The sequence below is a fragment of the Chelmon rostratus genome, chromosome 14 (assembly GCF_017976325.1).
Source record: "Chelmon rostratus isolate fCheRos1 chromosome 14, fCheRos1.pri, whole genome shotgun sequence".
NCBI classification, from domain to species: Eukaryota; Metazoa; Chordata; class Actinopteri; order Chaetodontiformes; family Chaetodontidae; genus Chelmon; species Chelmon rostratus.
This window is the reverse complement of record NC_055671.1, coordinates 9,435,115-9,450,281: the sequence shown is the minus strand read 5'-3', so window position 1 is coordinate 9,450,281 and position 15,167 is coordinate 9,435,115. Positions and strand designations below refer to the sequence as shown.

The 15,167-nt window shown below is 42.5% G+C and overlaps 1 protein-coding gene across 3 annotated transcripts; it reads right to left on the bottom strand.

Moving 5' to 3' along the window:
• Positions 1–4,029: 4,029 nt before the first annotated feature.
• nlgn3b (neuroligin 3b) lies at positions 4,030–14,174 on the bottom strand. Of its 3 annotated transcripts, XM_041951977.1 has the most exons (6): positions 13,694–14,174; positions 11,806–11,865; positions 10,838–10,987; positions 9,765–9,950; positions 6,912–7,701; positions 4,030–4,828 (listed from the first exon to the last, which is right to left on the bottom strand). In XM_041951977.1, exons 1-6 carry the CDS (start codon positions 14,172–14,174, stop codon positions 4,030–4,032), a joined length of 2,466 nt encoding a protein of 821 aa, XP_041807911.1. The 3 variants fall into 3 exon arrangements, with proteins under 3 accessions (XP_041807911.1, XP_041807913.1, XP_041807914.1); XM_041951979.1 differs by lacking the exon at positions 11,806–11,865; XM_041951980.1 differs by lacking the exon at positions 11,806–11,865 and having other exon boundaries at positions 10,838–10,980; positions 13,684–14,057.
• Between the last annotated feature and the right edge of the window lie 993 nt (positions 14,175–15,167).

Below are 15,167 nucleotides of genomic sequence, written 5' to 3'. Positions count from 1 at the left end.
TGGAGGTTTTTTTTTTGTTACATGTTTTCGAATCAGAGTTGTTATATAATTGTGCACATTTGTTTAGAGGGAAGATGCCATGAACTTTCAATCGTCAACAACATGCATGTGTTGTCTGTCTGCACACACACGTGCGCACACACACACACGCGCGCGCACACACACACGTTAGGTGTCAGAGAGCAGCTCTGAGGGTCCTCAGAGCAGCACCTTCAGACACACACAGAGATAAGAGGTGCGCACAGACAAAAGAGTGAAATAAATCGGAACGCCAGTGACTGACATGGATGAAGTTGACTAACAAGGGTGACATTGACGGTCGGGTCCAGCTGCTGCCCTCCATCCCTCCCTCCCTCATGTTTGACCCAGTTGATGTCAAAGCTGAGTTCAGTACAAAGGAGCCAGTGTGGAGCAGTAGAAAACACCATGCTATCTTTTTTTTTCTTTTTTCTTGGAGAAGCCCCTCATCCTATTTTTGTTCGCCATTTTATGCCCATGACAAACTGGACATAACTGAATGTTGTAAAAAGACACTGATAATCACTTCGTTATATAACATTATATTGCATTAGACTTGTAAAAGACTACACTTGAGCTGCAGTCGCCATTTCAACAAACAGGCCAGATGATCGTCCACATAACAATGGTCTGGTCCCCTCAAAAATCAGGACATTAGAGGGACAGATCTGTGGTTGAACGGAAATTCCATCCTCTTTCCAAAATTCCAAAAGAAACGAACAGCCTTGTGGCTTGGTAAAATGCTTGGTTTGATTTGTAGCCTTTTGTCTCTTAAAAACCCAGAGCAAAAACGGATCAAGTCATTAGTATGTAGAAAGGATTAATGACATCAGCTTTGTTAAGCTGAAATGAAGAGCAGAGAGGAATGATGCATTTGAAATCCCTGAGAAAACCAAGCCAGAGAGGGAGAGAAAGAGAAAAGAGGCATTAATTAACCTCTGTACCGTCTGCGAGTGTGGAGAATGGTTGTCGGCTTAACTTGGGAGATGTGAATTAGCAATGATGTTGACAATCAAAGGACGGGATTAGGTAGGAGGACAAGTCTTAGCGGCTTGCGAGCTTGACATGAAGAGCGTAAATTTGTTCATTTATGAATAAACTATGTTCCACAATAGCTGATGCAGATGGAGATCAGGGACATGAGCAGCTCGGATGATGAATTATTGGGCAACACTTAATAAGACCGCCTAACAGCCTTACTTAATGCATGAACTGGTTTTGAACTAACACATCACTCTTCGGGGTCTCAAGTCGCTGCAAATGCTATTAGGATGCATGTATCATGTATATTTTGCATAATCAGATAGAAAATAGCACCTATATCATGATCAGCACCGAGGACAGCAGTGACTACACGGTGAGTGGACTGCACTGTATATCATGTGACAGTGTATGCAGTATTGTATATGTGCTCTATCTTTGAGTCGTTTTTATAATTGTTTGCTGCGTGATTGATACACTCGCCAATATTTACGCACTGAAAGTGGTAATGTGCATGTGTTTATACAGGGGAGAAGAGGGGGGCCTGTAAAAATATTTGCACCACCTCCTATCCCTGCCATGGTAATGCGCATTATGTTATCTTGTGACAAAACGAACAAACAGGCATCAAACAAACAAACAAGCACTTGGAGGACAAAACCACATCAGGCTCAGTCAGAAGTGAACTGAATGGCAATCACCTCCTGTGGTGAGTGCCTGGATTATTTGTTTTACTGCATGATGAAGTGAAGGGAGGACTGAGCCGCTCTCCAACGGGGCGTTTATTTGCTTGCGTGCTTGATTGTCTTTCATGATAATCTGAGCCTCTGCTGGCTGCATGTTTGAAGCACAGGAAACTGCCACCGGACACCGTGTTCCAACATTTTTAAAGATTAACCATAAAGCTGCGTGAGTTTGCGGAACATCATGGAGTCACGGACAAGGGAGATTGTGGTGCTGCTGGACGTAGTTAAACATAAAACTATGTGTGATGAACAAGTAATGAGGTTCAGATGGTCAAGTCATTCTTAACACACCATAGGTGGCCAAAGGTGCACATTCATCAGCGTCTCAAAGGTTCCTTTTTTTGCTTACTTTGTGAGAGGAAGACGGACAAAAGTCACATAAAACCCTGACCCTTAACTAAACATGACCAAACTCCATTATTTCCACAAGATAAACTCAACCTCGTTCTGTCTATGTGAGCGATTTATTATTACACTCCAATAACACTGTCAGACTCACGATGGACAGTTAAAAAAATATCAAAATCAATTCAGCAGATGTAATCTTTTTTATTCTTCTTCCTTCTCAGAACCTGGTGTCTCAATTAGCCACAATGCCGCCTGACCAGCTACCGTTCAGTCATAACTCTGGATTTGCTGGTGGAGGATGATGTAGCCTCAATCCTCTGGCCTCAAGTGGAGAAGAGAGGAGGGCTACAGAACCCTGGTAAGCTCACTTCTTTGTAACTACACACCCCCAGATTTTCTTCATTTTTGGACTTGTATTCTTCAGATCCAAACGATTTACCAGATTTTTTTTTATCAGCTCCCTTAGGAGCCATGAAATGCTTGATACAGCTTTTTTACATGCTGTAGCACTGCCCAAAGCCTGCAAATGGATGTGTAATTTTAATGTATTAGCACACATGATTTAACCCACAATCTAGGTTAACCCTGACCCAGACACTGTATACCTTTGGACTTTATACAAAATTATCCTTATAAAGTGTGATCAATCCCAACTTTTGACAAGACTCATCTTTAGTTCCAAAAGTCTTTTAATAGTCGTCTCATTTAGATTAAACAACATTATGATAGGTTCAAAGAAATCAAATCTCAAAGCTTGATGTCCATCATGTCCATTCAGTAAAGAGCGACCCCTGGATATATCTTGGTACGCATGGGGTCCAAACCACATGGAGAGGGAGCAATAATCTGTAAATTTCATGAAACTCCTTTTAAGATGTGAATAATTGAGTTGGTATACATACAATTACAATGTAATTACAGTTATCTTTCCGAAGACCTTACAGTATTCATTAACAAACGACAAATAAAATGCAGGTTTAATATGTACAAAGAAGCCAAGCCAAAAGAACCATGAGTTGGTCTGAGTAGGAAAACACATTTAAAGCAGTTCTATTTTTATAGTGAAGCAGAAGTTATATTCCTACAATGTTTTAAGCAAAATTATAGACACGTGAAACAAAAATATAGCAAGGATACTCAAATAGACTACAATAGATTACACAACACTACATATGCAGAACTGAATGGAAAATTTCAAACAATGGCTAATTTACAGTTTTGTAGAGCACTTCTCAGCACACACACCCACACGCTCGCACCCGATCAGACCCACACACACACACCCACACACTCATGCGGGTGCTATATTTTGCACTACCAGATAGAAATATTTTGGATAAATTTTTACCACATGAGTGACAAGTAAAATTTCAATCCATTCTTGTTATGATTCCACAGTAATTCCTTATGTGAGCGAGTTACAAGGCATTTTAAAGTAATTACAGTAAAAATACATTTTCATAATAAGCAATGTACCATGAGAAATATGTATAAAATAGCTTGATAATAATAATAACAATAATACTGCTTTTCAGCTTTTCCCAGATCTCATCTCCGTCCACCACGAGTTGAATGTCACTTTGTTCCACGAGATCAAAATAGATATCACAGAGTAAGAAAAAGCTTCCCATACAAATCCAACTGTATAAACATTATACTAAGTTCTTTCTAGGTAAAGTTCCAAAAAAGCCAAAGTGGAAAATGAAATGCACTTTTATCTTTTTGACTGCCTTTGAAAATGATTATTATAAAATGACTCTGCAGTTAGACTTCCTATCATGAGAGAGCAAAGGCAGGATGTTGGCGGTTGTACACCTTAGGAAAAGACATAACGAACATATTCAATCCTATTTTACCTACACATCCTAAATACAGCTTTACATTTCCGTGTTTTACGTACGTCACAGTCCCCCATCTCCTCTCGCCTCCTGCCAGGCTATACCCGAGTGGTGGAGTGGGTGCTGGGCAGGCCTGCAGAGCTGTAACCAGCGGGGAAGGTGCTGTATGGACTCATGTTGGAGAGGCCCATCAGGGAGTTGGGGATCATGGTGATGTTGTTGGGCGTCATCAGAGGGATGTCGTCGGGGGAGCGGCGCTGGCTGAGCGTGTAGTCCAAGCTGGGCGAGACGTGGAGAGGATTGTGAAGGGCCTCGCACTGGTTCCTCTGCTGGGACGACAGGGTCTCGTCTACGGTGGTGGTGTGGCTCACGTTGTTGCCCTTGCTGTCACACTGGGGACTCGGCTGCTGGGACGTGTCCTGCCGACTGCGCTTGTCCTTGCGGTAGTACAGAGCGGCGAAGGCCAGGACATTGAGGAAGAGCAGCGACGCCCCAACAGCAATGGTGACGCTGAGCTCTGTGGAGTAATCTCTCGGGTTCGGCATGATCAGAGGACCCATCTCCCTCCCCCCTTCGCCGTCATTGTGGGCAGTGGATAGAGGAGGCCGGCCGGTGCTGCCGGATCTCTTACCGTTGGACTGGGTGGGATCCAGCGGGGTGACCTTGGTGGTGGTGGAGGAGTAATGGAACATGTCGTGGAGGTTGTAGAGATGGGGCACCAGGTGTTTCCAGAAGGCCACCTTTGTGGCGCGGTAGTGATCGCGGATTCGGGGCTTCAGGCCGATGTGTAGGTAGAGCTGGTCGTAGGGGTCGTACTTGGACCAGGCCACCTCCTCAAAGCGGTTGGCCTTGGTGTGGATGAACTTGGTGTCCTGTGGCACTGGCTTGTTCGGATCCCTACAGACACACACCATAGACAGAAAACATGAGTCATCAGAAATAAATGTGACGGATGGAAGCTAAATTCAATATCATTGTTGTCCACTTTCAGCACATTGCAATGATACGTATTATGTCACTAAGATATTGATCTAGAAATACAGATTAAAGAGTCAGAACAAGCTGTAATCAACAAAATTTGTCATTGAAGTGTTTGCTTGACACACAGTGGAGCACAATTCTTTGCTTTGAACATTAGTCTGATTATTTTATATTTGATTCTGCTTACGGTGTGCCATGTGACGACGTATATAGTTATAAAACACACTTATTCATATCGCAGCCAAATAATGTTTTCAACCACATTGCTCAGTCCTCGGTGGTATCAATGCAATGTTGCCATTCCCAATGCAAATGGAAACAGAAGCCCTGTATGTTAACTGTCAAACACGAAAAGGAGAACTTCATCAACAGGACGTCAACACAATGCAATATCGCCACCTCTCCTCAAGGGCTCAGCATTCCCTCATTCCTACACGCTTTCTGAGCAGCCCACAGTGACCCGTGCTGCGCCTCCTCCTACTGCAGGGTCATCATCCACAAACGCTCAATGCAGTTGTGCATGCAGAATCCAAACTGTAGCTGCTTCGAATGATTATCCAAAATGCATGCATCACAGGTACCTAAAAGGAAACCTATAGATAGATGCATGGATAAATATGTGCTTTGTCTCTCGGTAGAACTTGTGTAAATAATAAACTGCCAGAAGGGAAGAGAGCTCCACAGGTCAAATGTCTAACAGCAATCTGAAGACTTACACAGTACCTTCTATAAAGACACTGATAGCTGGTACCTGAGTATCAATATTGTATATTACAAGCAAACATGGGTTTACAGGCTATATATTTCATCATTGCATCTGGTATAAAAAGCTGGGTGGGCATCTGTAACAGTATGATGTGACAGGCATTGGTTTCTATTTATTTCTAAAGCCCTTAATGGTAACTTGCCATCATATATCACCTCCTTATTACACTGGTCCACTAGTCATTATTTGACCTGCTCAAGTGCTCATAATGCTTCCAGCTGATACTTGAAGTCTTGCGTGCAGACACTGAACTGCTTTTAGTTTTTGTGCTGCGCACACAGTTGTACCTAAAGGTCAATTTAAAACCATTATTACAAATGACTCCACTCTTTAATGTGTTTTTAACTGTGTTCTGTTGTTGTCTGTCTGTTTTCTTCTTAATTGTCTCTCTGTGTATTTATTCTGTTTTAATTGTTCTCTTGATACCGTTGAAAATGAGGGCACGTCCTCAGTGATTCCTCGAGATTTAAATAAAGAATGAAATTTTCGTTGCTGGTTACTTGCGCCACCCCTCACAGTAAACTTAGCCGAGGTTTATGGAGTACATCTTAACTGCCGCTTCAAATCTTCTCCTCGACACAACCTTTTAGTTAAACAGTGCTTTAAACATTTATGTGAATTAAGCTGTGAATTTTAAGTCTGCCCAAAGTGATGAAATGTTGTTATGTGCTTAAAGAGAGGTTATTCTGAAGCTTAAACTGGCTCTTAAAAGACACGGCTTTCATTAGGTGGCGTGTGATGTATATATTCTACAGTTTCATCATTTAATGTCACCATATAGTCAAGCATCACTTTTATGAGTGCGCAAAATTAAACAGCTCTTTACACGAATGGAGAGGTCAAATCTCTATGAGTAAAGAGGAGGCAGACCTAACTTACAATAAGAAGTGCCTGTGCATTAATGATAAAGCTAATTTATAGACTTTTGATGTTAAGGAATTCATATTATTTGATAAAAACTGAAGCACCACTTTTCAAGTGCGAGGGAACTCACAAAGCAGATAAGGTAACTTAAAGCTGGATCCTGCAGTACTTTAATCCGGCTGATAAAGGAAGGTTATGGCACGAGTTAGAGGTTGAACATCTCGAACACAAGTAAAGTTCTGCACAAGCGAGGTCAGTCATGTTGTACCACAGCGTAGAATGGGATAGTGGAAAGAAGCCTAATGCAGCTATATGTACATAAGCCACACTCATGTTAGCCTGCACTTTGGTATGTCTGCTGTTACTCACCCACTCTTGGCGAAGTTGGTCCAGTAAGTCATAACCACAGCGCTGAGCATGATGTCGTTCCTGGAGAAGTTACAGGGGAACAGGTCAGTTGGGCCCACCATGGGGATGCCAAACACATAAGGCACCTCATCGCCATGCGCTGAGTCTGACCACACCGGCTTCATGAGGCTCTGGCAGTGGTGGTAGAAGGCGTAGAAGTATGTAGGTGAGCCGTAGCGGGCGTGTAGGTCAGCCGTCACCACTGAGGGCTCCACCCATTGGTGGTCGGTGAAGAGAGCCACTAGGGTCTTCCTCCTGGTCTCCGGGTTGTCCTTGTCAGCCCAGTCTGTGTACATGAATTTAATTGTCTCCCTCAGCGTGTCCTTCCCTTCTGGGTAGCCATACAAACTGTCCACAAAGTCTGACACAGCAAAGTCAAAGTCGCTGCCAGACACGCCGTCCTCCAGGTCCATCACGTTCTCCACGAAGCGCAGTCCCTCTCCCTGATTGACACCCAGCATTATATCATAATTAAGGAACTCGCCCTGCTCCATCAGGATCTCCGGGTCGTCCGGGATGACGTCGCCGTCTATGACAGGGCCGAAAGCCACGCGGTATCGGGCGGGCTGGATGTCTTGCTCCACCAGCTCTTTAGCACTCTTCTTCTGCAGGCATGAGACCATGTCCACGGTGTCCAGCACGTTGCAGCCAACTCTCTCGGCCAGCATGCGAGTGTACTTGACCGGTTGGTAGTTAACAGCCCAGCTGGATAGTGCTGAACCACTTTGGATGATGGCTCTGTGGAACAAACCTTGGGACACAAAATTCAGGACAAAAAGACACAGAGGAAAACAGATGCCCAGAGAACAGCGGTTAGTGCTCATTAGCGTTGCTCCTATTTTTAAGTACAAACCTGAAGAGTGCTGTGAACTGCCCCAAGCAAATGCACGATTCACTTTACACTAATAGCAATTCACATTTAAATCAGTGGTTTGTTGCCACAGAAAATTTCGACCAAAGCAAACAAGCATTTTGAATCCTAGCCAGAGAGATGCAGCATTACTGGGAGTGAAAAGACAGTTGAGTTGAGCCCTGCTGATGAGAGGCTGCTCAGTAAAGCAGCTGGTAGAAGAAATGAACTGGTAATAGGATGTTGGCCCATTCTGTTGTTATTATAATGCAAAAAAAGGACAAAAATACTTGCTATTCTCTGTTGATCCCCTTATTTGTTTCATGTGGAGTCATTACCATATGCAGATGGCAGTGAATACAAGTCAGATTAATGATCAATTTGCAGCATTGTTTCAGAGGAGGTGTACTTCACAGATGTACTGTATTTGTACAATCGTTAATACTGTGTGTCTAACAAGCAGCGTAGCTTACATACACTATAGAGTGCTGATGCCAACTGTGCGGTGGAGGGTCTTTGCAGGGAGCTGAATATGCAGTAACCCTGATCCTTCAGTGTTGATACAGTAAACACGCTGCTCTGTTGAATTGTTTATATGCAGTGCGTCACCTCTGTCTCTGGGGATTTTGTATCTACCACCTAAAAATGACAAGTGATATGTATCAACTCAAAAAAATACTCTGCTGAGGTTAAGGCATAGCAGTCTCTGGAAAAAAGAGTGCGGGGACAGTGTCACTTTCTCCCTCCTTTGCTGTCATTTATTTAAGATTTTTTTTTTTTTTTAGGGCAGCAGCTAGCTAGTCTACTTCAAAGACAGCCGGAGGTCTTTGTGCATTCGCTGCAGCCGAGCGAGGGCATCAAATACAAACCTCACAAAGGACAGTTGCCGCAGCCTCCCTGGCATTGATGAAAACGCACAGTTTCTTCCCTTCTTGTGATTCTGTCCAGCATCAATGGGAGGGCCAGTGCAATAATACGGCAAAGATAAGAGGTTCAATTCCCTTTGGGCCACCCATATTGAAATACGCACCTTTGACTTGCAATGAGCTTTGGATAAGTGTTTACCAAATGGCATAATATAAAAGACAAGCAGGTAACATTGTGCATTCTTTTCAGTGGATACCAGATACCAGGTTCCTGTATGGTATACACTGCATGCAGTTTGATTTAATTCTGATTGATTTTAATAATATTACGACAGTTGATAGCATTTGTTGTGGAAGCTGGACTGGAATGTGCCATTTTCAACTAAAGCACTGCCAATATATCCGTGGGGAGAAAAGAAAATATCAGTTCTTACAGAAAATGTCTGAAGAATTTCATCCACACATCAACCTTGTTTTTGGTAAACAGTGTCTTCACCCAAGCCTTTGCAATTACAGGACACCAATGCAAAAGTTTTTTGTTTTTTTTTGTATTTTCCGGACAAACTGTTTTACCCACCTACACTGTGTGGAGTGCAGGTGGGTAAAAGAGGTCAAACAAATGCGATGCTGAAAGACTGAAATATTAGTCTGTTTGATTGGTAAAAACTGACGGACACAGGGGAGCGTGATGAGATGGTGAAAACTTTCTAATGCCAGTGGACTTCTTTAAGAGCTTCACATTTTAAGAGGCAAAGCTTTTAGGCTGATTAGATTGAGTAGAGGGGAACAGCCCCCCCCTTTCCCCTACTCCCATATCATAACACTTCATCTCCCTGACAGACCATTTAGAGCTGCACTTGAAATAAAGAACAAAAGTCCAAAATGACAAAAAGCTATTGTTCAAAAGTAAGAGTGACATCTTTGAGATAAGAAATTAATATGATTGAGAAACAATGGAATCTTACATCTCAAGTTCACGGATTTTGACACTGCTTTTGAATGATTGCACTAGTTACTTCCTCAACTTTGGCTTATAACTGAGAAATCCGTATCAATCAAAGTCAGCGATAACTTAGATGGTGAAACGCTGATTCTTACCCTCTGAGTGGTGGGACAGAGTGAGCAGACTGACACAAGAAGCGCCGATTCCAGATCCAAAAACTGTGATGCGACCTGGGTCTCCTCCAAAGTAACCGATGTTCTTACTGATCCAACGGAGAGCTTGAATCTGATCCAGGAGCCCATAGTTTCCTTTTGCTGCCTGGTCCCCAGTACTGAGGAAGCCTGAAGTACACAGACAGGCAACAGAACCAGTGCTGAAGCAGAGATCTACAGTATATACATATGTCACAGCTTTGATCTAAAGCTGCAGCCCAGCAGGGCATCTGGATGAACTGACACTGTTTCCCCTCAGGTGCACACATGCCTTTGCTGTCTCCCACAATGTCTTGACTACTTTAGTCAGCTCCTGGGACGAGTCTCCACACAGCGGTGCCGCTCTGGAAGTGATCAGGGCTCTGCTCATCAAATCTGAACACTCTCCTCGTAACTGACTTCATAAAATTCAAAGTGCATGAATAAATAAATCTTTTACTTGTGCTTCTTTACAGGAATTTCATAAAACCACACAGAGGTCACTGTTGCTCTTACAATTGAACCTATTACTTATTCCCTTGTCTAGTCTCATCTAAACAACATACTGTTTTGAATGTTAAACAGTAAACGCAGGGAAACGAGAACCTCTTGACCTTGCGAATGCTGCATCCCTCCATATCCCATTCAATAATTTTTTGCTCTCAAGAACACCAAAGTCTGATAATCTTGTACAGATTAGATAAATCAATCCGCGGGAAGATAAATTGCATTTTCAGAATGAGTCTTAAACAGCTTATGCGCAACAAGGACGGGACACGATACGTATTTGCATCACCTTTCCTCTGAAGGCAACATTTGTATGCAAATCACGCCATACCAAAATCTCAGTCGCCAATATCTTCTCATACGGTTCTACATTTTCCTCTCATGTCTCTACTGCTTTTTATGGGTTAATAACAGCAACACAAGTGGAAAGTAATGACCACTGAGACAGTTTATTGTCTCAGATTAAACAGGGGCTAAACAAGCCATTTGAAACCCCATTAAAATTTACCACACAGAGACGCTGTCATCACCTAATATTCCAATTCTGTAGTTGAGCGTGACGACGACAACATTCCCATAACTGGCCAGCACGCTGCCGTCCATCATGTTCCCAGTGCCCTCCATATAGGAGCCTCCATGGATGTAGACCATCACAGGTCGAGCTTCAGAGTCCCTTATATCTGCAACATCAACACACACACATATGCTGAGCAAACAGAGGCGGCAGTAATGAAACAGAGACTTAATGGAGCGCTGTTACTAAGACTTTAGATCAACAGTATGAGTCAGTGTGAGTTCAGTATGAGGTATGGGTAAAGACTGCTTAGAAAAGGTGCTTAGAAGCAGTGGTAGGCCTGTGGTTTGGAAGCTGTAATGACATTCAGAAAAATGCATGGTAAATACACTCTGACAAGGGGTGTAGGAACAAAAAGGTCAAATATAATTAACGACAGTTGCATGTGCGAGCTCAACCAAGCGTACTAGTGCTCTGTACCATATCTGAAATTCTCTATATTTGAGGTGGGAAGAGAAAAACACCACAGTTCAACATATAATATGCATGCACAAGCATAAACATGTTTCAAGTGTGTAGACTTCGACTGAGAAGTACCACGCTACACTGAGCTCTCGCTATCTAGAGGGAGCTAAAATAGAAAATCCATATTTCATGTTTGGACACCAATTTGTTATATTAACTAACGTTTGTCTTTAAAAGAGACTATAAGACAGATAAGTAGATAATGCAATCTCTGGATCAATGTGCACGGCAGCAGAGATGTAGCACTTACTGAAAGGACTGCAACAGCGCTCAGTTCAACACATGAGGTGCGGGGCAGCAAACGTATGTAATCATAAATCAGGCAACAACATTTTTCTTATTCCACTCAAAATAAAAGAACGCCCACAGTTCCCCGGGAAAGTGAAAAGTAAGATCTTCATCCAACAAACTCCAAGCTAAAAGAATCCATGCATCAAGACTTTGAGCTCTTAAAAATACCTTCTGATATATGAGTCTCAGCATGTGAGAAAGCCGCCCCCTTTTTCTTGTGTTGGCTCCCTGGGATTCACATAAGGACAAAAAAAAAAAGAAGTACAGCATTCAATAGCATGGTTGACTGTGCCTCTTATTTCATATACGGTCCAATCAAATGACAGAATCAGGAGAAAAAAGATCCATAAATAATAGGCAAAAAGAAGATTAGCCCATTTACATGCAGTTTGTTTTCCTGATAAGATGAAAATCTCTAGAGATGTATGACATGATTACATTACGAGTCAGAGTTGAGTTACGTATTAATAAGTGTTTGGAATCCACTTCTGTTTTTTGCCAATTAAACAAATTTTTGTTCCTTGATTGTTATTTGAAATGGCACAGTGTGTATATGCACACGCACAAACACACACACTGTGCTGTTACCTTTCAATGGTTTGTTATCTGTACTGTTATATTGACCCAGCTGGCAGGGCTTTGACTGGAGTAATACATCTTCCTTGGTTCGTTTTATCTCTGTACAAAACTGATGTGTCGATTCTTCGGGTAAACCACTGCAGGATAGTTACTGAAGATAAGAGGTATATGGTTTGTTGATGAATAATTAATAAACTCTGATTTGAGTCAGACATCGGATGACAAAAATAATATCAAACAGTGGGAATTTCAAAAACACACTCTTTTGCGTGACAAAAAGACTGCTGGAGATGAGCAAAAACAAAAGAAAAAAAAACATTAGTGAAACAAATAATAAAGTCACAGAATGCCTACGGTGCATTTCAAATAAACAATGATCAAGTCTGAAGAAATAAAAATGTATAGAAGTGAGGGGTTATGTTATTTCCCTTGGAATGCAAATGCAAATTTGAAATTTAATTAACATGTTTGTTTGCCGGGTGAGGAGGCCTTTAGGCAGCGTTCAGACCAGCAGCTCTGTAAAAACGTGGGCTGCACCATTTTGGAACGCTACCTCTCAAACAGGCTGTTTATCTGTTGTTGCTACGCTACCATAGAGAAGTCAGTCAAAGAGTGCTGTGCTACATACAAAAGCTGAACAGGGTTCAACTTCGAATGCTGAATGTTCTGTATCATGCTGAATACTTGTGAGGGAGGAAATATATTCTCAAAAACCATGTTTAATCAGTGCATGGAAGCAACTTGAATAAGACAAATCTGTTTGTCAACACTTACAGAGGAGACGCAGCACAGATCATGAACATTATTAGATTGTTCTGCTGATTGACAGCTGGTTCGTTCCACAGGTCTATTAGATACATAAATGGGAGGGATTCAGGAGCTGACTCCTGTACCTCCCTGATTGGCCCCCAGCAGACACACTGAATGAAGCAGAGATTCAGTTAAATAGAAACTCTCATTTTTAACAACCATGGAAAGCAGGCCCTGCTTGCTTTACTACATCTCCTAAGTGACAGCCAAATATGCTCGGCTCATCATTTTAAAAGCTGAAAATTATTGCTTAGTTTAGGTGCACCATTACTTGAACAACACCTTACCTCAGCAATATTTCCCTGGGTGTGTATTAGCGGGAAAACAAGCACATACCATGGCACAGTTATGTTTCGTTATGCTTCTCTATGTGTACCTGTACACATTCAGAGGCATCAGGGCAACACCTTCAGTAGCCACGATGATCAGAAAATCAATAAATTCCTGCTCAACAATGAGAATATGATTGTTAGTTCAAAGTGAATATGATTGCAACAGGTGAAACCATGATGACGGTGCTTTGGATGGTAAATCAGCCCTTGGCGGCAGCAATGACATGAGCAGTGCACATGCTTTATGACGACAACAGGAAGACATCGGGGCCACCGCAACAAATGATCAATGAGCATGGAAAGTCATTGCCGTCCATTTTACCACACCAACTCACCATCCTCTGTCGGAGCGTAGATGTTTAGATATAAACAGTCCTCGCTCTGATCCTGAATGTATGTGGCTACTGTGTCCAGGTTATAGGTGAACCATATGGGCATCATGATCTCTGGCACGGTGTTGTGGATGTTCTGGGGGCACACAGGCATGAAGTGGGTAGCATTCTTGATACCTGACCAAGAGGAGGGCTGCTCGGGGGGCATAAAACGCTTCTCGCCCACAGGTGGAGCCGCATAGGGGACCCCCAGATACTGATCAACGGGCCTAAGCACCTCGCTGGGCACAGGAACCCTGAGGCCTCGCAGTTTCCCAAACTGGGTGGTCACTGTCGGGTAGAATTTCTGGCTTGTTGCCTTTGTGAAGGACCAGCAGGAGCATAGTATCCACCAAAGAAGAGCACAGTGGGTGATGGTTACAGTCCCTTGCTGGTGTAGCAGGTGTGCGGGCAACAGATGGTCTCTAAATGTAGCCAGCCACATGGTCTGGGCGAGACAGTGCCCTTGCACAGCACAAATGCACACTGTAGTGTCCGCTCAGTCCCTCTGCACCGACCCTGTCAAACAGACATCACTCACTGTGCCTTTGGCTCTGACGGTTTGCAAATCCAAGTACAGCTCAGCCACGTATGGACCGCCCCCACTTCCACTTTTCATTGCAGTGCACACAAATCTGAAAACAAGATGATCAGAGAGATGTGATGAGAAAACATCAGAAACATGTGAAAATAATCCTACATCTCTGCAAAGCTGACCGCCTTTCAAGCATCACCTTTTTTATTTTTAGCGTTATGTTTGCTCATATTATCTTTTTTATTTAGCTTTAACTACCCATCTTTTATTCTCATTAAATGCACTTTTTCCCCTCTTTGGTGGTTTTGGTTTGCATTATTCTCTAAATCCATTTTTATCATCCTACATTTTGTAAGCTGCATGAATAGCATTTGATTTGTTTGAACTGTGCTATAAAAAATAAAGTTTTATTGACTGATTGATTGATTCTCCCTGTATCCTGGGGCTCTAAATACATACCTTTATATAACCTAAATATCAGCCATATCCACTGTAACACTTGGATGCTAATAACCTTTTGGGACGAACTGCTGTCATAAAAAAGCAAAATTTATGCTTTGACATGAACAAATCACTGAATACTGATCTCTGTGTATCAGTGGAGGAGGAGATGGGAGGAATCTGAAAAATCCATCTGCTGTGATGTTGGAGTGATGCTGCGAAAGTATCTCCAGATAAAAGGTGTTAAGCACCCCTTCACTTAAAAGCAAACACAGTGAACAGCGAAGAAAAGACACATCTTTAATATGCATGGAAGACAGATTAAAAAGGACCGCACTGAGGAAGAAATGTCTGACTTGATTGTGATGTTTCAGTGTTTGATATATTTAACAACAAATATCTCACATCATGAATAGGGACTGCTTGTATCTTTTCGTGTCTTACATCTAAGCAACACTGTCT

What these genes read in the sequence shown, in the direction of transcription:
- nlgn3b (XM_041951977.1), bottom strand. Translation starts at nt 14,174, where the DNA reads ATGTGGCTGGCTACATTTAGAGACCATCTGTTGCCCGCACACCTGCTA. An exon ending in CTACGCTCCGACAGAGGATG is followed by an intron (nt 11,866 to 13,693) that starts GTGAGTTGGTGT and finishes TGTGAATCCCAG; the next exon opens with GGAGCCAACACAAGAAAAAG. An exon ending in TGAGACTCATATATCAGAAG is followed by an intron (nt 10,988 to 11,805) that starts GTATTTTTAAGA and finishes TTGATGTTGCAG; the next exon opens with ATATAAGGGACTCTGAAGCT.